Source organism: Neodiprion fabricii, chromosome 6 (genome assembly GCF_021155785.1).
Source record: "Neodiprion fabricii isolate iyNeoFabr1 chromosome 6, iyNeoFabr1.1, whole genome shotgun sequence".
In the NCBI taxonomy this organism is placed as follows: domain Eukaryota; kingdom Metazoa; phylum Arthropoda; class Insecta; order Hymenoptera; family Diprionidae; genus Neodiprion; species Neodiprion fabricii.
In genome coordinates, this window is record NC_060244.1 from 8266502 (window position 1) to 8293462 (window position 26961).

The following is a 26961-nucleotide window of genomic DNA, read 5'->3' on the forward strand; positions in this document are numbered from 1 at the left end:
ACGTAATAGGTATAACGTTTTCATTTTTTTTTTCTTTCCTTTTTTTTCAAGACGCTTTACGAAGAGGTACAAAAGTTATGTAGAGGTATAGACTATAAGGTCGAGAAGGCCAAGTATAGTACAATGTTTTAAACAACTTTCTTGTCACGATCCGTAAATCACCCTGGCGGTTGTGATTATTGGCCAAAAGAAATTTACGGATCTTCTCGGATATATTTATTATATACGTAGACGCAGGCGTTTAAGAATATGTAATAATTCGGTTAATATATTGTGAGTGTAAAAAATATGGAAGTTGATTATAATTTTTTTTTTCCTTCTGTTTTCTCCTTCTTTCGAATAGTAGTGATTCAAGCGACAATTATAGTATTTTTTTTTTTTTTTTATTTATCATATAGTATGTTGAATGAAAGTTTTTTAGTTTTTTTTTTAGGTTTTTTTTTTTTTTTTTTTTTTTTAGAAAAAAGAATTTTTCTTTCAAATCTCAATTTGTAAGACACGTTGCACGTTAAATACATCGCTAATAAACTCTGTACAAAGGTTAACATTGCATTGCAAATAACAATATTTCAACTTTTTCACTTCTTACGCGTTTTTCAGTTTTCTTGTATACTATACTTGAAATAATAAATATATATATGTATATATTTGTTTTTTTTTTTTAATTTCATACACTAGCACTACCACTGATCGAATGTAACACAAATTATATTACAATCGTTAATTACTTATAATAACCGTCCAGCTGGGTATATATAATTATACGTTTGAGAATTTCAATTACTTCGTCTAGTCACAACTTTTCTTGATATTTTCCCAACCACAGGTAATTTAAATCCCGTAATTTTTGCTCAACGTAGAAATTAAAATTAATTACTTCATTTATTTTTCCGAACAGTCGCGAATCTTGTATCATCTTCAAGGGAGGACACAACTAAACCTTAAACGGGGCACACATTTTTTAAAATGAAAATGTTATTTCAACCAAATTAAAGTTTGCTCTTTCAAGAAGCAACCTCTATTTTAAGATTTGATGTCTAGTAAGACAAGTGTGAGTTAAGCAATATCCAATGATTTTACTTCAGTGTCAATACGAACAAGGTCAAGAAAGATGAAGAAAATTGAGTACGAAACGTCGAAATTAAAAAAAAAAAAAAAAAAAAACGAACCGGTAGTGTATTTCTTTGAAATTGTCACCAGGCTCCTTCCTTAAACTATAACTAATCGTGTATTACATTAATATCGAATAGTTTTTCTTTTTACTAATGATTTGATACCAATGCATTCCGTAGACTTCAGTCTGTGATGTGATGAACATCGATAATCGCAGCGATATTAAATACGTATAATGAACAGAAATTCACTCGTACTTTTACACCAATAGCTGATAAATTTAACTTACACTCGATAACAATCTATTAAACTTTTTTCCTCATACGAATCTTCGTCTATGAAACAATTTGTTTACAAATCATTCGTTTGTAAACAATCTGCGTTACATACGATTTGGCTGCAATTTCTTTTCCTGTTCGTTCCTTTCCTGTAATCGGTATAACTTATTCCTGTAATCGAACTTATCGCGTACACACTATCCTGGCGTACATTATTTTCACACGTCATATTCATTATCCAATATTTTACGTAATTCGCTCCTATACAAGTACCAATAAACGTTAATAATAACAATAATGATGATAATATTTTATACTTTACCGCGGTGATAACGATTATTTCTTTCCTTCCATGTCGATTTTGTACGAAATGTATATTCGTGATGCATTCCGATATCAATAGTCAGTTGAACGTTTCTCTTGAAATTTTTTTCAGATTTAACCTATCGTGTGACTTATAATTTATCTTGTCTCGCGTGACTAGTTCGTTTATCGTAATTACAACTTCATATACTATATTTCTCCACCACCACCGGGTAGATATCTCTTTCAATTTCTAGCGTTCTACTGTAATATAGTTAATGCATAATGCAATGCAGGTATACGATCACGATCACGGCCTGTTTCCGATTCTATGGCTGTTTCGCTTCTTGTAAATTTCACTTCCTGAGGGGATGCCACATCGCCACGGGACGCCTCAGGGCGGTCAGCATTTGCCTCCAATGCGCCAACGCTCGTCCCGAAGCATCTCCGCCAACGATTACGTGTCCCACGGGATAAGCCCTGGGTTCCCCGGCCTCGGCGACGGTTAGCCTCAGTTGGATACTCTGATCGGAGAAGAGATTTTACTTGAGAAGATGCTCGATCAGTTTCTAATTCCGAACAGCCGTGTATTTATAGAAATTACCTGTAACGCATGAGCAGGTACATTGAAGATGATTGCCTCGTTGAAAATCGGACTCTTCTCACCCTTCTTCACGGACGTTCTCTTTTTGTGCATCTTTTTACCATGCTGCAGTAAGTATACCTTGACGAACGTGTCACCGGGTAGTGGATTTGCTCCTCGTAAATTCCTCGCCTTCACCACGACCAGAGTTAGCCTCTCGGCCGTTGGTAGGTAGCTCAAAGAGAACATCAATTCACCGAGATGGGGAATCGGCAAGGCGGTGCCGATAAGAGGCAGCCACGTGGTTGCGGGTGGTCGTGGTGCAGGACCTAATTTCAAACTGGCTTCGGCGAGGAGCGAGGCGCCGCCACCCATGCTAATGTCAACCGAGAAGACCTGAAACGAAGCGGCTTTAATTCCAGAGCTTTTCATCCTTTCTGCGAATTTTCATCACCCAATAACGAGGTTCGCACCCTTCGTGGGGTTTCTACACTTTCAAAATGTTACTCGAAATCATTTTCAGGACTTACTTCAACCAGCAGAGAACGTCCCACGGGACCACCGTCCAAAGGGAAGAGGAACTTTTCCTGGTAACTCGGCGACGGCGAGCTTCGGTACAATCTTGTCTGAACGTGCGTTTGTCTGTCCGGAAGAAGACAAACTCTGGAACCAAGTAAGGAAGTCGCTTTTTACCTTGTCTTTGTTGGATCTTAGTGCGCTTATTCGAAAATTTTTGAAGTATCTTAGAGACATTTATTCTCTGTACAGAGGGTGATTTGGAGATTCGTTTTTCAAATTTGGGGCTCAAATTGTTGATTCGGAAGTGGCTGCGCAACGAGAAACTATAACGTTACTCAAATCCTACTACAATTCATTTACAAATGCTTTGCTTGTCACTGTAATTACCCATTCATTCTGAGATCATAAACTGTCGAATTCTAAACTGTGGTTTATACGTAACAAAGGAAGAAACCAACCGAAGCTGAAAATAGATTCTATTTTCGCATGAATCGGTTTTTCTGATGTTTTTTTAACCACTCGACGTTTTGGTTTGAATATAAGGTGTCAAAATTTGAATATTTTTACACAGATTTTTGAAGAAGGTAGAAATGTTTCTAATTACGCAGTTTCAAAGTGGAACGATGCCTTAGCATTTGAAAAAATTCAATATAAAAAATTGCACTTTCAAGACAAAAACTATATCTGCACAGATTGCGAAAATTGTTGTCTTTCATCGAAGTAAAACTTCTTCGTAACGACGTATTTACCCAATGGGCGCGCTATTTCAGATGATTTCTTATTATAAAAATTAAGGGTCTTTCCTTGTTACAGAAGTCATCGTAAAAATGATAGATGAGTGTTTTTTTTTTTTTTTCCGCTCACACAAACTTTTTCCACGAGAAAACCTTTTATTCACCTGACAAACGTGTTCTGGGCGGGTCTTCCGTCCGAGGTAATCAAGTCCCTGGCCTCGAGGACGCTCACCGTCAGATCTCCTTCGCCGCCTCGTCCACCCCATCGCTCGTACTCGAGACCAACGCAGAGATGCCCGACGATCGGAGTTTCCTCCAGATCACCGAGGACCACGCTGGTGTCCGAGCAGACGCTGTCGCAACTCACAGCTCTTTTCAGGGTTGATTCGTCGGGCGGTGGTTCAGGCTCGGGTCCCTGAGATCCCCGCCGACTGTCCGGCAACGATTCGACGATCTCTCCAATCCCGAATCCCGGGTAGGATTCTTCGGCGGACTGAACAAGGACGTGCAATTACAATTCGCATCTAGATGGAGATTCAACGAAAGTACGTCGCAGCGAGAACGAGTGACCGAATCGATATCGTCCGAGACACGGTACGTTATGCATATATTTTCAACCCAGGAGAAGATGATATCGGAATAAATCGCATGTAGTGTCCCTCTGATATTGTATCGAACGTGGATAAAAAAAAGTTGGCTTATTTCACGCCTGACACGCTTTGGCCGACTCGTGTCCTCCCCTTGTTGCAAAATCGCCTGCTGAGCATAAGGGAAAATCATTCAGCCAGTCAAAGGGAAGCTTATGTACCTACTCAGATGAGACGGTCTTCACATCTGCGTGAAAAGCCCGTTTATGAATGCGAGTCTTTCCTCGAAGGTTCGCCGGTTTTTTCGGTGATCACATATACGTACGCACGTATACCATCCATTTTCCATACTTCACGTATATTTTAATACACCGCGTGCACGGATCGAAAAAATATATTTCCTTTCCCCTTTCACGGCATGTTCGCATTGAGCAGATTTCACCGAACGCACGATTTTCGCCTTCTGCGAGGCCAAAGAATTATTTTATCATCTGCAAAAGTCGCTCTTACCTGGGAGAGCCTTCGTTTCATTTGAACCTCTTCCAAAGCGGTGCAGAGATCCTGATTACTCCGTCTTCTGAGTAAGGTAAAAGCAAATTATAACGGCGTTTGCGGTTGAATTAGGATGTGTGTGTACCTAATTTAAGCAAAACTTTTACGACTGTAGTTTTTTTCACGGAAATTATGTACGCAAAATAATCATACCTTGGGGGGTCTGTTATTTCCACTTCGGTATAATCTTGAAAACCGTTCAGTCTCTCCATGCTTTTTCTCCTCTGTTCAAGGCTGTTGAAAATATCCTGCAACGAAAACAGAACAAAACAACGCTCAGAATCGCAACCCGTAGCTCGTCGGAGTCTTTGGTGTCACAATCGGTACGTTATCTTATCACCTCCGATGTCCTTGTGAAGCTGGGATCCGTGAGATAAGGATGAGGTTCCTGGCTGAGGTCCTTTAAAAGTAACGGGGATGCAGGTGGATCCTGGAGACTGTTGTATACCTGGGAAGAGAAAGACGAACGGTCGTTATTGTAAGTAAACCCAAATTCGTAACTCCTTGACATTTTTATTCCTCCAATTGTCATTCGCGTTTTCATCACTGACCTCCTGCGCCGTTCTGTGAGCCTCCAAATTAAGCTCGGGGCTGTAAAGGTCCGAGCCTCGTCCCGTCTTCGTTAATCCCGGCATTTCCGGTTCCACGTAGAACCCTTGAGCATCGTTTGGTGTCCGATGACTCGGTGTACCGTCTTCGGATGATTCGGAGGGTGGAAACGTGAACCTCTGGACTTGCTGAGCGGAGGATAGTACCGAGCTGAAATATCAACGTTGCTCACATGACGCTCGGAGCTGATGTACGATTTTAGATCCTTTTCTTCAAATTTCAATTAGAAATTCAGCACCAGCTCGAGGGTCAAGTTTTTACACCTACTCGGCTTACTTACACGTATAATACCTACACAACGGTATATGTATATTTATTTATTTCCGTCAAGATGGGTAAAATGGGTGAAACTCTCACCCTGAACCAAAACTTACTTGTAAAACTCGGAGGCGTCGATGTAACTTTGCGACGTGACTGATCTCAGGGCGTTGAATATGCGTTCGCCGGTTGTTGGTCCGTTTTTTCTCAACGTGGAATGTCCACCGTTGGGTGGGTCAGGAGGTGCCGGGGGTGGAACTGGACCGGGATGCGGGTTGTCGGAGAGTAGCGAGGAAACGGAGGCATTGTCCTGCAGTCCTCTCCCCTTGGAAGTACTCTGGGAAATCGTTTTATGATCCTGCGCTGTCGTCTGGCTATTCTGGCCGGCGTAAAACGAATATATCGCCGGTTGTTTGCTCTGCATCATCTGCGAGGCGTTCTGAAACCCTTGAGACTTGGCCATTGTGTTATGTCCTATGGTGTGGGAGGCCCCGGCCTCTCCCTCAGGTACGTTTTGTAGTTGCGCTCTGAACGGCGTCATTTCAATCAAGCTTTGATTCTGCGACGAGCCGCCGCCTTGGCTGTTGCAGCAGCTCGTCTCGGTGCCGTTCTGGCCGTTCTGAAGCATCTTCGAGGCCGCCTGGGGGCCGTAAATCGACTCCATAATTGTCTGGGCCGTTGATGAGCCGCCGGCGTAGCCACTCAGCGAAGATCTCAGCTCGGTTCGCGCGTGTCTCGGATTGTAAATCGATCCGAGGGTTCTCTGGCCCGATTCGCGACTCCCGAAAGGCTCCGCAAGCTGCTCGGTTTCTTCTTTCGTTGCAGGTAATGCGGGGTACCTCACGGCTCGCTGCTCGCCCGCCGATCCGTACTGCTGGAAGCTTCCGGTTCCCGCGAAACTTTCGTGATCGGATTTCATCTTCAAGCCGTCGTAACCGCCGCTCGGAAACACGTAATCCTGGCACTGACCTAGGCCCGAATTTTCAAACACCCCGCCACCGAAAACCCCGTGCGAACTCGTCTGGGAGCTTTCGCTGCTGTGCTTCATCGCCTGCTTAACTTCGTACTTGTATCCCGGCTTCGGTTCGCTTGGAAATATGAACGCGCTCTGCCCCCGATGCTGGGGCCCGTTACCAGGGGCCGGCAATCCTTGAGGCGGGGGCGTTAATGGCGCCGGACCGATGTCCTGTAGCCGCAGATTTTCGCTCGCATTTGGCGCATGCAGAGGCGACGGTCTCGGTCGAGCTATCGGCTTCGGTTGCGGTGCCGGTCTCAGAGGCTGGGGAGGTATCGAGGTCCCTCCGATCGGAGGATGCAGGTCCCTGTCCACCGATTCGAACCTGCGAACGATTCGCCGGATTTTAACACGACGATATCATTTTTCTAACTCGATACGGCTGTTCGGGAATTTTATCGTTTTACCGCAGTTTCGACGTGAATTTTTTGTGCACACCCGTGCTGGGATGTAATTTTCTCGCAAAAGCTCGTATTTGCATGGTAGTAAGATGGTGTACATTCTCAGTACGCTGTATATTATACCAACACAATACCCTCCAATTTGAATATATTAAGGTTGACCTCGGTTCGACGACACGTTTACGAGGGTTTATAGTTGAGTCGGTGAGGGATTCGGCATCCTATGTTCGTTGTATATTTCAATTCTGTTCTAAATTACGACCGAGATTTACTCTCACTCTGTCTAGTTAATTTTGAAAGGGTTCAAATCCCCGCGATTAACCCGGACACATAATTTTGACTACCATCGCTGTCATTATTATTTGGTAGTACCTGTACGGTTAAACATCGGAATGTTACACTGTACGAAAATCTCATCAACGGTTCGAGCTTCGCATATTTTAGCAAGGGGGAGGAAATCGAAACTTAATTAGCAACGATTTTAACAATCGCAGTCAATTCATCTGATTCCAACAAAGCCAAGACTTGGTATGTTTCAACTTTTTCCGCCACATTCCAATCACCTTTCAGAAGTAACGACGTACGGCGGATGAAATTGATTAGGATTGTTGCCGGATGATTCTAGTGAAGTTAGGTAGATACATACATTGATTTTAGTCATATCGTAAATTGTCACAGAACGTTCCAAGGTACAAAAAACGCCAAATGTCTAGCAAAGAATTTTTCACATCTTTCAAGCTATCCCGATGAGATTCTTCTATTTTTATAACGGTTATTATAGGATAATTTGAAAAAAGCCTGAAAGCTGAAAGCGTGTAGCGAGGCGGTATAGTCTGTTCGATATTAGTAAAAATAAATTTCACCTATTTCGCAGCAGCACTGAAGCTGCGGGGGTAAATATTTCCTCTATATCCATAATGCGAAGGGCGATCCTTTGCGCGAGGGATACTCAAACCACCCTTACGCTGTACTTTATCCCAAGCTCGGCTACTCGTGTATAAGCTTTTACACTGGCGCACCGCGGTGTCGATGCTGCATGAATAACTCAAACTTCCATTAACGCTTAAAGGGCGATGTTCGGGTGGATATGGAAAAGCTCCTAACATCGTACACCACGTATCGTCAATTTTGCGGCCTGCAAACTTTTCCCGCGAATGTTCAACGCTCCGGAGGGAAAGCGGGAAACCGCTACTGTAACTGTGTACCTTTAACACCTCGAATCTTTGGTTAATTAGAACGCTTTTATAATTAGCTCTGTGACTGTTGCAGCGCTGCTTCCTCGACGAACCACGCTGGAATATTACGACTACCCTTATCGCCTGTTTCTAACCCCGTGGACGCTTCGAGCAGCCCGGTAACTACGACCTCGAGCTAGTCTTACATACAAGTATAATTACCGTACAAACACGTGACTGACAAGGAGTTGTGCCGCGCGATATTGCCAAGTGTTAATTTGACACGATTCACGCGGTTACGCGAGGTGAAAAATAATTACCAACCAATGTACGGTAAAACGTATAAAGGCCGTAACTTTACGGTCAACTTGTTTCGATTCGAAATAAAATGCGAGTCTGATTCTATACGAATTATGCAACAATGACTGGCGATGCATTGTCACATAATTCGTATTGAATCGAACTCGAATTTTTTTTTTTTCGGATTAAAAACAAGTTAGCCGGAAGCCCAAGGCATTAATGAACATGTGACGCGAACTACCATGCACCAAGCTTATCCGATTATACAGAGCCCCAAGAATCACTCGTTTATCGAGCTTGCGAATGTATGAGATGGTAAAGACCTTGTGAAAGCTCCTTGCGCGTCCAATCTCAAGTCGCTCTCGCTGTGGAGGATGTGGTGTGAGGTGTTTCCGGCCTGCCGATACAAACCGGGAATAGTCTGACCCGTCGGATGCTGAGCCTTGACCAGTCCGACCTGAAAAACAACCGTTGGCATCGTTTTGTGATTGGGTTCCGACATCCTTTATCGATTACGGGCGGTGCCGAATAATTATTTAGCCAAAGTTGGCGCGTAGTCACGGCGAAAAAGTAGTGCGAGTCAATTAAAGGGACTCAATTAATAAACCAGCTCAGCTTGGTGTTGGCTGGCATTAATGCACTTCATAACTATTCAGCACGCTGTTTGAGTATCCTTACGGTAGAATCGCGGGGCTTGATATTCATGGAACTCAGCGAACGATCGATCTTCTGATGAGAATGCTCGTTGGGTGTTTACTTATAACATAACTGTGTATTTGCATTTCATTATTGCACCAGTGCGGGTTTGCTAAAATTCATTGCAGTTTATTTAAAAAATTTTAATCATCAGTGGTTGATGATCGCAGTCATTGGAAACGTTCGCAATTTCTTGGAACAAATGACTTGTCGTAAAGTGCCAAGTAAAAAATTTTACTTAATTTCGAGTTCCCAATGTCTTCAAGTAAAAAGGAAAAAAAAGAAAAAAGAAGCTTCTAATAAGTTACGAAAAGAGATAAGCACGTACGCTATTTAACGGCAGTTCTAAAAAAAAGTGAAATTTTTACGTTGGTCTCACGAGTTGAATTCTTTTGTTTTTCCTTAACGCGTAATTGTAACGTGATTAGCTGATTGCGCTAAAAGCGTAATTTGAACAAAAGGTAATTGTTCCTGGTTAAATTTAAAAATGAAACTCCATTCATTCGCGGCATTATCGGCAAGTTTGTATAAACGTTAATTAATAAATTGATGGTATGTGTAACGACCTGGAAGCTCGAGCAAAAAATTAGGATTTATTATACATCCCCCGGTGTTAGGTGAATGAGAAAAAAAAAGAAGAATTTAATTAATGTATTATACGTCCACGTTAACGAGTCGCAGTCTGCTGTATGTCGCTTCTGTTATACCTAGTAGCACAGCGATATTTCACGCAGAACTTACGATTCACTTCCGCTGACATCGTGATCAATAATTCCGGGTTATATTACACTGACCAGCTCGCATAATTTTTGTAATTTTAATATTTCGTTTCCTCATCCAAGTATTTCTCCTTTCTTTACTCTACCTTTTCCTCCCTCGGAGCCCAAAGCCAGGATAATCTTTGTCTACACTCCTCGCAGATGCTCCACACGTTTCTCGCTCCCCATTGCCAACCCACGCGATATCTGTAATCATTATTGTCGCCGTTAATTTAAGTTATATACCCATGGATATGCGTATATATACGTTAGCAGCGAAAGCCACGATGGCGGCGAAAATTCGTTCGGTATACCTATGACTTCGTATTATATTTTTGGCTGCATCGATCGGGTCAAAAGTTAGAATCCTCACCTTCTAAAAAGCACCAAGACAATTCCTGCGGCGATAAAAACGGCCAGGGTGACACCGAAACCCGTCAAAATCCAGCCCATCTTTTACCTGAAAAACAATAACAAGAAAAGGATAAGAATAAGAAGCGGAGCCGAGTAAGAAGACGACGATTACGACGCTGAATGTCACGTTCGAAATGTCTTAGGCGAGATGGCTGGTTCTTTGGGAGGAAAGTCGTCAAACTCCCGACCTCCTTCACCTCCTCCACCTCCAACACCTCACCGTCTATATCAACCTGTCCCGAGGCTCTCGTCTGCACGGTTCGGAGGATCGACTCTTACTTTTTCTCCCAATTTGTGCCCTCTTCGTTTTTTGTCCAGACCCTCCTTTGATTTTCGCGTGTAGGTGTACGTCGTGTATACACGCATGGTACACGTGTACAGCATCGACGATGAGCTGAGGAGAGATTCGCCATCGCGCCTACAATTACGATGAGTAATCCTACTTCGGGGCAGTAAAGAGCGCCGCTGTGAAAGGATCCTTAATCCTATTTAACCTTCTTCACATACGCGCGCGAATCTGCCTTAAGCCTACGTCAGGTACTCTCGCTTCCGCGTTTGATGTTATGCGTGGAAAGAAAAGAGAAAACATTTTTTTTTTTTTTTTTAATTTCATTACGCCTTCTTCACAGCTCCAAAATTTTCTTATCATCGACAAAAAAAATTGCGTACTTACGTGAGGAAAAAAAAGACCGAATTGTTATGGCAGTTGAAATTGCGAATGTGATTTTGTATCGAAAAATAGATGAAAAATAATATAAGAAACCTTGCAAGAGTCTTCAGGGCCTCATTTTAGATTTTACTAATTCAGCAGCTCAGCCGCAGCGTCGCTGATACGTTTCAACCACCCACAATTTATTCCACGTTTCAATTGTGTAGGCAAATAACGGAAGGCAGTCGGTCAAGTTACGGGGATCACTAGCAAGTCGATTGCTTTCTTTCATTCTGCGTGGCAAGCACCTTTTCGGGGTGAATCGTTGCGAGGAAGATGGCACCGAAAAGTGAACGAGTCAAGTCGCGGTCCGGGGAAATCGCTGAAACTGCGTATAGGTGCCGGCTTGAAAAACCTCAAGCCTTATAGCCTTGCTCCCTCCGATCCTTCGAGGGAACGAATTCCTTTGAATCCTACGGTCCTTTTCACCAGACAAATAATTATAATTATCTCGGTATACGCGTGTAATAACGTAGTGATGTATACCTGTTTACTCGCAATGTAGGATCAAGAGCCAAAAGCCGTATGGAAAAGATGGGAAAGGTTGGTATTTGACAAACTTAACGAGATCTTCTTTCTCTCTATTATTACGGGGTTGTGTGCAGTTGTCATTTGCGAAATTCAAGAATTTTATTTGCATTTTGGAATCGAAAACGGAGCTTGATTTTATACTACAATTATTAAACTTAACACATAATTTTTTTTTTTTTTATTATGATATATTTTTCTGCAAAGAGTTTTTCTCTTCTGCGGTTACTATGATAGCTTCGGAACATCTTATCTGAAATATACGAAAGAAATTATTCTGTCATAAGACGTCAACATCTGCTGATTGAATAAAGTATTTTTCGAAATTTCAATTTTTACCAAAACTGCAGTGGTTTTACTTAAAAATCACTATTTTCGTCTTGTGACATTCTGGTTTTTCCTTTCAATAAAACTGCAAGTTTTCATAAAAAATAAAATCCTTCGTACAAACAGCATTTTTCTCGTATGATACATATAAGACGTTTTCAAGTTATTGTTATTGCCGTGAGAAAATTTCTTTTTTCAGAGAATTGATGTATTTCGATAATGTTTAAACACGTTTTGACAAAAAAAATTATACAAATTGTACCGTGAAATCACGCTCGGTTTTCGATGAAAAAAGCATTTGAATTATGAATGAACAAAAAATCTTGAATATTGCCCGTGACAAGCGCATTTAACCCCTTAAGTTTGACGACAATTCACGACATGGGAATCCGGCAGATTCCTTCTGCAAATTCGGGACTCGTTGTAACAGATTAAAAAAGTTTTTGGGAGGTTTGACTCAGTCCGCACTTTTAGTTTTTCGTTTCCCGTCTTTGACGAATATTTGCCAAAAGTGAGAAGAATTTTCGGACGGGTCGGTGCACTTGCAGATATCAGGGTTCTAAGAACAAAGAAGTGGGATTGAAATCTTTGCTGCGAGTGGTGAAATACCGAGTTCGATGGTTAGCGTGGACTGGTTTTTCAACTCTCAGCCACAATGGTTCCAATTAGTGGTGTGTATATATAAGACTCGAGAGCCCGAGGCTTTCCCCGCCATCTTTTTGCGTCATCGTTCTTCTATTATAAGAGGGTAGGTAGGTGCGCGGTATCAACCGGTTAAATATATCCCTCGGTGAAAAGCATACCCGACTCATTCTTGCATTCCAAGTTTTTTTACTTCCGCGTCTCGCTTTCACTCGCAAAAAGACGTTGCGTGATTTTCTCCCACGGTTCATCGATTATGCAATTATAGACTAACGAACGATTCTCCTGTAATATTGAAATTCATTATCGCGGATAATGGCGGAAGATTATCTGCTGGCAAATTACATTCCGGTCTTTGATCTTTTGAGTTGTGTACACAGGGTTCAAATTCCACCAAGCTTAAGCCGCCGCCGGGAATCCCCGCATGTAACCAAGGTGATGCTGCGGGTATAGAAGCTTCGGAGCTTCTGAGAAATGTTAGATACGTGCATTATGCTCACCTATACAGCGTGAGATACGAGAATACTTGACCTTAACTGGGTCAGTCCTGATTAGCCTGGCTGTGTCAAGGTGACGTTCGTCGTTAGGTAGAAATCGGTTTTATGCCGTCTTTGCGCCCGACAGCTCTCTGAGGAATTTGTAATTCATGAAGCTGCGGTGATAATTCGGTCGGTGTTATTCATTTTTTTTCTTTTTTTTACGTTTTTCTTCACCAACGGATATCGATCCCTTCCAATTGTTCGAGACGATATTATTTTTCTATCGTTTTTAATAAGGAAGCAACATTTTTTTTTGTCACATCGCAAAATGCATTTCGCATATTTCGCTACTCAGGGCGGATAAATTTTGTGTGAAAGTGTACATTTCGGGTGATTGCATGATCGGGAGACGGATGAAAATACATGCAAAGAGAATTGCTTGGCTCGGGACTCGATTGAAACTAAGCAAAGAATAGACGAAGAAAAAAAATTAATAAAACGAAGCCAGAGGGAGGTTTTAGCTGATGGAATGGCGCGACTGAGCGGGTACAAAATAGTGAAAAATAAAAATTAAATAATACAAGTAGAGAATATGAAGAAAGCTAAGAAACAGACAAAAAAACAGAACAAAAAAAAAAAAAATACGGAAGCGGCAATAGCAATAGCAAAAAAACGTTGGGGTGGAAAAAAAAAACGAAAGAATTTTTTGGCTACGTGCCACATGGCGCACAGTGCCCGAAGCAACGAACATTTGCAACTGGAAAGACCTTTGCACGTATTCGGTTTACCGTATAAATCTGAAGATTTTGTTATACCTCTCCTTGCGATATTACCCAAGGTGTTGGGGAAACATTTCGTATACCTCCCGTTTTTCCCCTTTCACATCAACCCCCCTTCCGGTTTCATGCGGAATTTTCCCTCAGGTTTGTATATTCTTGAATCATCTACCGCCTTCCGGAATTCAGATCACAATCGAAATATCCGAGGTTTCGATTTTCTCGGATCCTATGAACTTTGACAATTTTATGTATAATCATTTTTGAATACTGTTACGGTTTTATAAAGGTTCGGAATTTCGGCGTATACGCTGACGTCGTTATTGTATAAAAATGAAAGAAATAAAATAAAATGGACAAGAAAATTTCGTTAATCAAAATTGAAAACGAAAAATGTATCGTGAAAAAATAAACAAGGCGTATACCGAGATTTTTACTCACAATGAAATTACCCTTCGCATTGCGTGTTATTGCGGACTTGATTGGAGTACTTCGTATTTCGCATCCCAATTGTAGTCAGCGAGCTGTAATGACGAGTGGGGCGAAACGAATATGACGTGTGATTGAAAAATGATTAATGGGCATTTACCTCGACACAGGTAATAATATCACGTAAGCAACGAGTGACGGCCTAGAGAGGAAATTTATCAATACATGCTGCGGAATTTTATTATTTAGGTCTGCCAACAACGGGTAAAAAATTATCTTGTTAAATGATAATTGGGTATGACAAAAAAACGAAACAAGCGCATGATAATGATTACATTGACATTGATTAATCAGTCTAACATACATATCTTGACTTAAATGTTTAATATTGCGGTACTTTTTTTTGAGATTTTTTCGTGTAATCGGTAATATGAAGTAATTGAATTTTCCAACATCGAAAGTTGTTGTACGTCGTTTGCGTTCTACGGTGTTAAAAAAAAAAACCTATTTCACTACTGTGAATTTGGGAATTAAATGTGAAAAAGGATCGAATAAAAATTTTTAAAAAACACAATCTTCAGACTAACGAGAAACACGAAGCAAAGCATTTTTTATCATTTTTGAAAGAAAAAATTTTTGCGGGATGTTTTGTAGGCTCGTACTCGACAAGACATCGTTCGATAATTTTATCTACTAACATCAAGATAATGAAAGAGTAATGAAATTTTGGACCTATAGGTATGTTCATTTTTTAAATATCAAGGCTTGTTTACGCTGAAGGGATTAGTTTTTGGCGGCTGATGGACATGAAATAAGTGAATTAATGCACAAATTCCTTGAATAATGTTATTAAAAAAATGGTTGGAATCAAGAAATAGACTGGCCACACTATCGTAGAGTAGCGTTATCAATGCAATTTTAAAATACAGAAAGTCAGGTCAAAGTCAGTAAAAATACAGTCAATGCAGAAAATTCTGAAGATTCTATATTTTGCCTTTCCATACTTAGAACTTTTTTCATTTCTACAATCTGACTTTTTTTATAGGTAGTTCGTCTTTTTGCATTTTGAAATTCCCCGCAATTACCACAATATTGGTCATCGCCACTCTTCCATTATGAGGCCATTCTGCTCTTTGACCCCCCTCACAAAAAACCTCAAAATATAGGTGCGAGACAAAGCTGTCCCTTTTCTATTCAGCCCCTTGTAATTTTCACGAACATTTCAACAGCGTGCGTGATCAACGCTGTGATTAGACATATCTGAACCGAAGCCGTGCGATAATCGATACGTCGTTCAGCGACAATCCGTAATAATATACCGTGAAATAATTCGTGTCTAAAGTTTAGCATTAAAGTTCGTACATATAAAAGAGGGTGGAAAAAAACTTCACTTCACTTCGGAGTTATTCTTCGTGCACATATCCGAAAGTAGGCACGTACATACATGAATGTATGCGCAGGATGAAGAAAAATATATGAAAAAAAGCATGCGTGCGCAGGTGCTTGCGATGGAGAGAAAAACGACGCTTTATCCTCCACATCCGTGCTTCTCCACAACTTCTATTACCAACCGTCCACCCTCTAGATGGGTTTAATATGGCCTAGGCTTGCACGGTATGCAGAGCCTGCCGCATTCTCGACTCATCCCCCAATGGGTGGGGGTTGCCTGCCCCTCCCCCACCTCCCTCCCCCCCGATCGGGAGAATGGCGGGGGCGGAAGGGCGCAATCCGCAGCTTCTAGTCGCTGGCATACTGCGGACTGTACTGCATAGAACTACGTATAGATATAATCGGACACCCGCTATAGGTGTCTTGTATATTCATAACCGAATGCGTTTATTACGTGTTTGCACCCACATAGAATGGATGGTAAGAAAGAGGCAGGGCCAAAAATCTTTTTACCTTTGTTATTGAAATAGAGGGCTGCTGAGTTGTGCACGAAACGAGGTGAATTGTTGCTCGATTAACGGTATGGTTTGTTGAGGAGGTTGGCTTGTTGAAAATCGAGACTTTTTATTCTTTTTATGTTAAAGAAAAGCTTGGATGTCGATGCTTTATTTCAATTCGCTTGATGATTGATGAAAATTTGATAGATTCGTTCGATTTCACCATTATATGATGGTCCATTTTTATGATTTTATTATACGAATCTGTTTTACAAAATCACCGAAACAGATTACCACGTTTTTTATTAGTCATTTTAATATATCCATTTGTTGATTGTAATCGATATCGCTGCGATGCTTTAAAATTAAATATTCAACGATATCAATATGATAAAAAAAAAAAAAATGATCCAGTACATTTAGAGGAAACTGTTTTCTGAATAACAATAGCCATCATAGAGTGAATTTGAATCTACTGGATTATTAATAATTTTCTAGCGAATCGAAACGAAGCCCGGTATTCAAGCTTTCGTTTATAATTCCAGTATTTTCTGTTTTCATATTTCTAAAGAGGACTTCGTGACTTACAAACGTAATAATTTACCGAACACTCAAGGCACGACGACTGTGTAATAAAATTAACAAAAAGTATCGAATTCCGGCTGACCAACCATCTCGGAAAAAATGTACAAAATGATACCGGTACATTTCTTATCATTTCTTCACTATTCATCAGAATAATTACACGTGACAGTAAGTGTAATAAAATACGAAGTTCTTCGAGCTTTTAATATGTTGATTTCAATCCCAGTGAACCTCGCGCAATTCGTTGTTGTTATTTTCTACTAATTAGAATATCACGAAGAATGATTTAACTCGCTAATTACCAACGTGCGCGAATCGTATAATTCCCAGGTAAACAAACACCAGATACTTGTTTTCAAATTCTGAGTAAGGAGAACTCGTCGTCGATGCAGTTGATGCGGCGCTTGAGCGACTTGGCTATAATTAACATGGAGTTAATTGCACGCTTGACATGCGCAGGCACAATTTTCAAACTTATTTCTCTACCCGTGTTTCGCGCATTCGTCCAGGTGCAAGATAAATGAATTTTATAAAATATCGAACCGCAAGTTGGAAGATTTAACCCAAGTTAACCCCCGAGAAGCCTTATTTCATATTTCCCTGTCCCCTTGAGCAGGGAATGTTTAGTCTTCGGCCCATCTTACCTTCCTTGCCTCGGTGGGCAATTGCTTTTCCGTTGCGTCAAGACCATTTATAACAATCAGGCTTTGTCGCGCGAGTTTGTTTAAAATCCTCTATTTATCATAAATATACATACCTGTCTGCCTATATAATGCACAAGAGAAATCCCCTCCTCCTACGGTTTTAACAAAGCTTTAAAATAAACTTCCTGCAACCTCGACAAGGTCGCCGTTTTGCCCTCCTCGACGATTCTTCCCCAGGCTCAAAACTAGCGAAACTAATAAAATTCGCCAAATTTCCATCCTACGTTTCTTCCGAAGTTTCAGTCAATCCTGCAAATATTTCGTATTTTTTTTTTTCTTCTTACTCGTCCATTTTCACTTGCCAATATTTTACAGAAATTGCACTGCGCTGCTATAATGTGCGTAAAAAACAAGTTTCCATCCAACTATATCGTTCCGTTTCAACAAACTTTTTGCCAACGTAAAATACATCCTTTATCTCTGCAGCGTCGATCGCTTACCAACCTTTGACAGATTCGATTCGGATAACGATTTAAAAGTCCCGCAGCGGAGATGTTACAGCTTTAAAGATATTCTATTAAACTTAAGCACCTCGTCATCTTCGACGGGAGTTGACGAGTTCGGACATTAACTCCGCCGGTTTCTCCTGCCGTTCAATTCGAGTAAGTGAAAAATAAGTAAAATCCGATTACAACGTGCCTATTCTAAGTCTGAACGCATCATCCACTCGCCGCCCTTCTATTGTCGCATGTAAAGCCTCTACTTCTTTCGTTGAAATCTGATGACGGTTTCACGGTGAAAAATTGTCATCTTCTCAGCACGCGGTGACCGGGTTAATGGATTTTTAAAACATGTTACACGTCCTGCCTTTCAAAGGACATTAACGATACCAAACCACCCGGTATACATGTGTGATATAATTTTGCGATCTCATGCCGCGTTCTTGAGCTTGGTTATCGGTGACGCTCTCCGTGAAAATCTACGCATTAATTCTCTACTTTATGGTAGACATAAAAGCAAAAGTATACACTTGAATTTAACTAGGCGGATATCATGTTCGTGATAAATGTGATACCAGAATTTGCGTGGCAGAGAAAACCACGGTATGTATCGTCCCCTGCGAGGAAAGTTTTTAAATGGGAGTTGCAATTGGATGTCATTGAATCAAGGAGACGGGTACTATGAGCTTTTGACAAGTGGGAATACGCTATTGTTTTTGAACTAAAAAAACAACGATGTACGAATAAAAGTATTCAATATTCTCTCTGAATAATTGTAGTTCAACGATCATCAACAATTTATAATGGTCGTGAAAAATATACGTGAGATACCATTATTTTGGAAGACAGCTCAGTTCTTGTAAGGTTTCTGGTTAATAGTTCATTTAATTTCAAATTCTCCAAGAATGTTCAAATCTTCGGAAAAGAAGTTCCTATCTTTTGAAAAGATTTCTCGTAAACGAAACCTGTTATGTACTTTTTACTGAAATATTAATGTTAATAGTCATCTCTTGAAGTTTCGATGACTGGTTCTCGTTGATTCAAGTGTAAACGGATATATTATTATTTCAAAGCCATGTCAAGTATAAACTGCAAATTTTCATTGACCTGACGTATCGAGAATCGAACAAAGGAAGGCTCAATGGATTAAACTAGACATCAGAAGTTCTATATTTTGTGCGAAGGAAACATTCTTAAAAGTTTCAGCAGCATCTTTGATGCTCTCTTCTTGTCAAATGCGAAGTTAGCAAGCACACAATTGTATATTGTATTATAAAGTACTGGTGCGGGATAAATTCAGTTCGAAAGTTCACGAGGTCAGAGACTTACAACGAAGTATCGACTAAATCTCACGTGCGTTACATGGGCGTGGTACATTTATCGATTGAATTTAAAATACATTTAAATGACGCAGGCCAAGTTAAAGCTAATGGTGGTTAGATAATGGGTATAGTATTCAACAAGTGACGTAGCGTTCCGATTGGCTGGCTGATAGACAATTCGTTATTCCATATCAGATCGCAGTATTCGTGGGGAGTGGGGGAGGGTTTCGGTTGAAACGATTTGAATCAGCGACGAACAGAAACAGAGGTCTTCATTGATACCGAATTCGGTGGGTAAGCCTGCGTCATCGGAACCTGCCGGCAGAGATTGGTCCGAGTTGAAAACGATTACGGAGTTTGGGGTCCGTTTGACGTCACCGTCAGATTTATCTCTCACATTGTTTTCGGCGCGATAACTGTCAACTGTATTATAGTAGCATAGATGGATGGGAGAAATCGGTCAACTTGGGCGTCACTACGTGTGACATATATTATGCGAACAATTTATATTTTGATAACTAGTTGCTTACAGAGATGATTATTCTTCTTTAAGATATCATCGAGTTTGATGATCGAGCGAAAAGTTGGCAAAGAAAAATCTTCTCAAAGTGTACACACCACCTTTGACGTTCGTGTCGAAACTCCGTGTTGCAAAATTTATGCTGACTCTCTGAGACAAAGTTTCCAGTTACTTGAGGTTCTCAAGTTTGTGCTTTAATTGAGTCTTGCATTTACTCTCTACCGATGCAAATAATAAGTAAATCAGTGGCGTGAATCGCTCTCTTGTACAGATACATCTTGTGACTTCTCCTTTGTGACGGTTTAACAATCGCCGTTTATTTCCTTCGAAATGAGTTTGTACAGCTTTCGCGAACAAATGTCCCCTCCGAATGTCGTAAGAAATGATAAACCGTTCTAACGAATTTAATTATTTAGCAATCGGAATCAATTGGAAACCCTCTTTTCGTTCGGAAATAAGACTTTTCTCCCGCCCTGTATTTTTTCTTAGCGAACATTCGCATGGCGTTCATCTGCCTACTCACCGTGACAACACAAATCCATGTACACCTGTAATAAGTTACATTATTTGTTGTAAACACATAAATCATCGCGGTGAAGCAGATTGCAAAATGGACGAGGAACCTGGAAGGGGATTCACGGAGTTGTGGAACATCTTTGTCAGTTATCAAAGTGTATATCCGCGGAAAAGTAGGACGCGAGTTGTAGCAGCTCGGTACCTTGTATCCAGACATATACTATATTTCATACCACCCCTCATCCTCCTCTTTTCCTTCAACCATTATCTTTCGCACAGGAAGCCGCTGTTCTGCCGCAAACCTGAGCTAATGAATTCGTCAACCTGTCAAATGACGGATGCAACCGTTCAGAATTTCCCGAAACACACGGAGAAGGTGTAGATGTAGGCGTATATCTGTACACTGGACAGGTTCGCCCTCAGCGAATGAAATGACGGCACCACGGATCGATCGACCGACGGATACTTGCACTGTGATTGTAATTTCTAACCAACGTGTAAACGTTACAACGTTTATTGCTACACCTAGGCCGGAACGTAGTTTCAAAGCTTTTGCATAATTTCTCCAGACGCGGATGGTGGCGATCGGTAAAGCTGATCGGACGCTAAGAGTTTCCTGTAAATTTGCGTAAAATTGGCTATGAGTTGACCGGATGAAACGAGAGTGAGGTTTGATAAGCTTCGCGTTCGCACAACTCTTGAACGACTGACAAGGAGTTACTGGAAAACCAATACCAAGCCGAAGCCGGGGTTCTTTGTCTGTCCGCTCACACACTCGACTTTCAATATATATACATCTGGTCGAGTTTTGTGGTCGAGCATCCGACCGTACGAACTGTTTGTATCGTATCACATACACGGATGTGTGCGTTTATCCTACATGTGCGCCGTAGATACCCTACATCTCGAGGACTATGTATAAATAAACCAGTAGCGGGTATCCGAAAGGTACCGAGAAGTTGGAAAGAGCCCTTAAAGCGGGGTCCGATAACGTCGTAAACTTGAGGCTGGACGGATATTATCTCATCTAGTCTCGTTGACGAAATTTTACAGCCAGCTGATTTCACCGGGAGAATGCTGAAGGATGTACCTCGAGGCTTCCGATACTCGAAAAATATCGACATTGGTATTAAACTCACGGGAGCTGGTTGAGAAGACTCGTCAGTTTGATCATTTTTAGCTTCGGACGAGAATAAAGGAGACCTCGAAGACATTTTAATTCGTTTTTGCAAAGCTTTTATGCGACCTTTACGCGATTGTGAGAATATTTTGCTACCTGCTCTTGCAACTTTAACCTTACACACCGATGGTTACAATTACAAGAAATATTGACCGGTCGTTTCTACGCAACCTGTGTTGTCTGAGACAGCAGCGCTCTACGTCATCTGCTTTAACAATAAAGTGCGTTACCGCAGAATCGAGATCTACGCCGGATGATACGATCTGTGATTAACGTTTCTGAAACAGGAATTACGAAAGTCGTCCAGTCGCAGCTGAAGCTTAGCTTGTTAATTCACTGTCGATTCGATCGTCGGAAGATGAAACGCGAGATTGAAGTCAAGGATATTCTCATCGTCAGCTGATGTAGTACAATTAGGAGTCAAGTGAATCGTGATAGGATATCAGAAGACGAATTATTGGAAAGGAAGTAAAGCGCGATTCGAGTAATCAATTAACATTCCAATTAATTACGGTTCATTTGACGGTATTCAAACAGCCGGTACCGGTCTTGGTAAATGATTTACATCAGGATTACAAGTATTATTGTTAACCGACGAAGAGAGGTGGGTCCGAGAAGGCTCGCTGAACAGATCAATCGTTCAGGAATGAAACCGTTGACACTTCCAGCTCTACAACAAAGGGCTGAAAGATTGAAGAGAGAACGAGGGGATTTCTGGGCTGAGTGTACGGTGAACGTTTTGATTAAAGTGAAGCGTTAACGTCCTGCGCGTTACGTGTTTCGTCAAGTTAAGACCGGCTGGAAAAAAAAAAGAAGGAAATATCAGAAATCGAGAGAAAGAGAGAATGGGCGGGTACTACAAGGATGAATAAGCTCTATTGATTTCGGCCAACAACCCCCTCAAAATACACCTACCCCACTTTTATTTTCGAGCACTCGATGCTGCGCGTTATTCAACTAACCAATCTCTGTACTGATAGTCATAATTGTTTGAATAAATTCTTTCAAGCCTTACGAGAGTTGATAATATACGTACTTGAGCGGTAAATAGAATTACAGCTTTGTCAAATCAATGGAACAAAGTCTTGGCTTAAAAAAAAAAAATATAGATACACCTTAACATGGGTCACGTTATATTGTTGTAATTTATTTGCTTCATTTATTTATTTTTTTTTTGCTCCAGTCGGAAACAGAAATTGTTGTTGGTTTCTCTGCTTTATACACGTTATTGGAGTTTTTCATGCGAAGATCCAATCGGTAAATCTTCTCCTTGGAAAATATTCTGTGAGGAAAATCGCCGGCGAATCCTTTGTATGAAGAATTTGGAAAGACTTTGCCGCCTGCCTATTTGTTCGAGCATTACTTTACATTCAGAAATGGTCTTCCTGTTCACCACGCCCGCAATGTTTGCTTAGGTTTTGTGTATTTTCGCCCGATCCTCGAGCTCAATATTAACTTTCCCCGGAGGTATTCACGCGGAAATGTACAGGAAATTTGTGCTAGTTGTTAACGCATTAATCGATTATTTTTACCGCCGAAAATCTTGTAGTCCTTTATTGCGTGAGTGTTTAGCAAACATATAGCGTTATAACGAGATTTCGAACAATTTTTTGGCGCATTAAGGTAGTTTTGAGAAGCTCTGATACCTTTCCTTGGTCTGCAGTTTTTACAGATTTATCCGGTGTCTGGTATTTTGAATTTTTTTGCTCTTACGAATCGGCGAAATTTTCTTTGTACAGAAACAAACGGGATCTCGATCCAATTTTATCAACAACCGAAGAAAACAATCAAATATCAAAGTACTCTTGGGAAAATTTTTTTTGTTGCAAATGTTGAAATGAATTTTTCTCTATAATCAAACTCTCTCGGGATTATTCAAATGTAAAACTGAAAGGAGTAGCGAGACGTAACTGATACGCTTCGTATAGAATGCCCAGCATATGCGTATTCGGTGACCCATTTATCCTAACAACGACGATACTGCACGGATCTGCTTTGAATCCACGACTTGTTGCCTGATTTTGTACGCGTACGCATCATAGATATCTTGGCTCGAAGCTTGCCAGTCAAATTTTCTTTTCACGTAGAAACTTGTTTTGAGCATATTTAGTCTATACGTATAACGAATACTTTGGTCGTTGAAGATAAAATTTAGCGGATCGATATTGACGATATCTTTTCGGTATATTTCTGGCGTTTACGACGATACTCGGCTACTAATGTGTTTCTGTATCTATATACCGCAACAAAGTAATTATGCTTCGGCAGATTCTAAATCCCTGGCCTGGATTGATATAGAGCAATAATTTGGTCGACGATATAACGTATTTTTATGATATGTATATCAGTCCGCTTCTACGTTACAGTGCCCAGCGACCAATTTTCGCGTGTTACAATGAAAGAGGGCGGAGAGTAAAAGACGACAAGCAATTACCGAAGAAAAAGAAAAAGACCACCTAAATTCTCCTTTGAACGTCGACGACGAGACAGGCGATGAAAGATACGAGGAAAATCACTCCGCCGATTCGCCAAAACTTGGCACGATGCTCACCTACCAGTCTTCAGATTTCACGCTTAAGTTAATTAAGTGGCCGGCAAAGGCGATGAGGCCGCAGTTCCGTCGTAGGTTGGCGGTGGGTAATGCGAAATGTGCCTCGGCCACACGTAGGTATAATGCCTGTACGTAGACCTACTTAAAGCGCAGCAAAGGATCACAGGAGGACGAGGAGAAAGGTACTCAGTGTACCCAATGAACGTTGATGGGAGCATCACCTCTTCGCAAACCTGATTACCACTCTCCCTTGCCCCTCGCAGGCGGCAGAGAAGAGGACCTAGAGAGAGGCACGTGACTCTGTCACATAGAGTTCACCGGCAAGATTATGACCCCCGCAAAACCCACAGCTTCGAGCTATTTCCCATCGGTCGATGATTGGCCAAAATTGAACCGCGTTCCAATTCCCGTTCAACTGTCTCCAGGAATATTCTACTCGGGCGATTAGACTCTTCCGGATCACGAATCGTGTCGGTCAAATCCTCATCACGTGTCAAGGAAAGTCACCCGATATCCACTCGATCATGCCGTCCCCAGTTACTGCAAATTGGTACTCTCACTCGGTGCATGATCAATGCTTCATCCAGTCAATTACGTCCCACGTTTAGTTTCAACCTCGAGCTGTGCGTCTAATGTTCGGTTTATTTCTCACACTGAGACATTTATAAACGCACTTTCGTTAAGTGCGTCACGGTGATCGGATTAAAGTCAGGAACAGAGTGATCCGATGTTCAGCTGGGTAACTCGTACGAGTGTGACTTTTTTCCATCTTGGCATGTTTATTATTTGTTTCACTTTGTAATTGAACAGTAGCTTGTGGGTGTCGTATGAGAAGGTATACAAGGGATTTAATTTTGTCCCCTGTTCCAAAGTGAAGATAAAAATTCGAACTTGTTTCGTTAAATTTACAAACCAAGCATACGCGCACCCTCTGCGCCAATAACTCAGCCTTGATATTTCACGTCCACTATAAATTTTCGAAAAATTGCAATCGCCAAGAGACCGGTGCATCCCTTTTAGTTCACGAAGTAATTACAGAATTCCAGACGAACCGAACTCGGAGTTCAATGTAACGAATGTGCGTTGGGGAACGAAAGATGAAAGAAGAAACGTCCCTTTGCTACCCGTGCTACTTATCATTGTTCGTAACACTTCCATGTAGCAGCCCGTCGTTTTCGCACCCGAAAAAGTTCAGGAGCGAGGAGTGTTGGTGGTGATGGGCGGAGAGTGGAATGAACTCCTAGACAAAGTTCGGTCGGACGTTGGTGCGTTCGCCATGGAGCAAAGCTCCTTTGTCAAGTTCGACCAAAGGACCAGACCGCAGGAATCCTGACGTTTTACTTATCGTCGTATGCCGCGATATTTCTGGAATTTGACTGGGAAGTTTTAGGTAATTCGGTTCACGTGTGTGTGGTATTGGGGGCATTGTGCCTCTCTCGCGAGTGCTGCAGACGCGAGATATTATTGAAGCACTAGATTCTAGGAAATTGCTGCACTCGCTCCTACGGCTGTAATTGCATCTATTGGGAAACGAGTGAATCTTTCATCGCGCCCTTTGGGCTCCCCGGTATTCATACGTACATACATTTATTCACCGTTTATCGTTCGCGCATATTCAACGAGTGGCATGTTTGTGTTCCCCGTTGGTACGTTTAGTTTAATTGCTCAAACACGCAACTTTTCTCACCATGCGTACTCGTAATCGTCCAACGAAGCTCACCCCGATGTTTCTACACGTAATCAGTTGTTCGTGGCCACATATTTTGAGCTTGGTTGCTAAGAGACGAGTTCAAAGTGGTCAAGGTATCGGCCGTAAATTGACGAAATTGTGGTTCACAAAGAGCTTTTGTCACCTGCAGGTCACGTGTGAGCAGCGTTAATGCCTGGGACCTGCAAGCTCTCAGATGTGGTTCACGATCATCAACCAGACTCTTTGGAATCCTCGGGAAGCGGATCTGCGGAGCCTAGAAAAAAGGATAGTTTCATAGAACCGCAGTTTTTAGGGAACACTGGGTGTCGGGAATTCTCACGCACAATTAATCCACAAAACTGGCCGACCTCGTTCTTGTTCAGTACAAACCGTGAACTCGTTCAGATCGATACCAAATTTCGGAGCCTTGTACTTAGACGGCGTACCAAAAATACCAAGCAACCGATATTTTCATGTATGTGTATACAACGTGACATCGGATCTAACGATTATACATAATAACAGGTGAAGTCAGAGGGTTCGGTGATCGTTTAGTTAATTCCCTGCTGTTTTATTTCCCGTGTGTCCATCCGAATCTGTTACACATGTCGCACTGCATAATGTATGAGGTTCTTCTGCGATTCGTAACGATTATTCATCAAAGTATAACGTTCCTTTCCCCTCCCTTTCCCCTGTGTTTTACCCTCCTCCTCGCTGAACCCTGCATCAGGTGTCCGGATGAATTCGCTGGCTCGCGAAGGGGAAAAACAAACGTTTGGCAAGTTGGAGAAAGGCATAGAAACTGCAAGATATCCGGTGGAGCTGCAATCGCGATTCCTCTGGCTCAATTGTTTCCGCGCAATTCTGTAGCTCCCTTTCTCCCTCGCTCTCTCTCTCTCTCTCTCTTCGCTTCGCCTCCAGAAAAGTCTAGACTTGTTGTCGAGCTTGGAGCGGAGACGTATCAGAGCGGAGCTTTGCGGGCTGTTGTATACGACTGTATTTTGCGAAGCGTCAATCGGCGCCTGAGCTGAGTGCAAACGGTTAAATTGCAAAGACGGCGCAGGTTTGCCTGGCTGGCTGGGTGGCTCTCCTGGATAGTCGAGATAATGTCCGGAGGAATCTTGCAGGGTCTGTGTACCTCCGCTTGCCTACGAAGTACTCGGTGCAAATGGGGTGTGCCTAACGATACGCTTCCTCTTGGCGAACTCGTTCTTACCCATGTATACGTATACATATGTATACTTGTGTCTATGTACATACCCAACGAGTATGTATATATTCGCCTTCTCGCAAAGTTTAGGCACTTTGCGAAACACAAGACACCGACGTCTTTCTGCAGGGAAGAGCCGGAGGAATGGGGTCCTTCAAGTTTTGTCCCACTC

The 26961-nt window shown here is 41.6% G+C and overlaps 1 protein-coding gene across 2 annotated transcripts in view; it reads right to left on the reverse strand.

The window, feature by feature from the left end:
- Nucleotides 1–26961, reverse strand: part of LOC124184703 — a 30725-nt gene continuing 3764 nt past the window's right edge. Inside the window, exons 2-14 of one of the 2 annotated variants that reach the window (XM_046574709.1) lie at nt 10575–10841; nt 10255–10341; nt 9989–10088; nt 8751–8884; nt 5653–6876; nt 5221–5428; nt 5010–5117; nt 4823–4917; nt 4628–4694; nt 3695–4023; nt 2808–2940; nt 2299–2673; nt 1–2218 (exon numbers count right to left, since the gene is read on the reverse strand). In XM_046574709.1, the coding sequence (XP_046430665.1) occupies nt 2051–2218; nt 2299–2673; nt 2808–2940; nt 3695–4023; nt 4628–4694; nt 4823–4917; nt 5010–5117; nt 5221–5428; nt 5653–6876; nt 8751–8884; nt 9989–10088; nt 10255–10334 (3021 nt within the window). In that variant the 5' untranslated portion in view covers nt 10335–10341; nt 10575–10841 and the 3' untranslated portion in view covers nt 1–2050. The remainder of the gene's footprint in view (nt 2219–2298; nt 2674–2807; nt 2941–3694; nt 4024–4627; nt 4695–4822; nt 4918–5009; nt 5118–5220; nt 5429–5652; nt 6877–8750; nt 8885–9988; nt 10089–10254; nt 10342–10574; nt 10842–26961) is intronic. The other variant, XM_046574707.1, reaches the window with a different exon arrangement.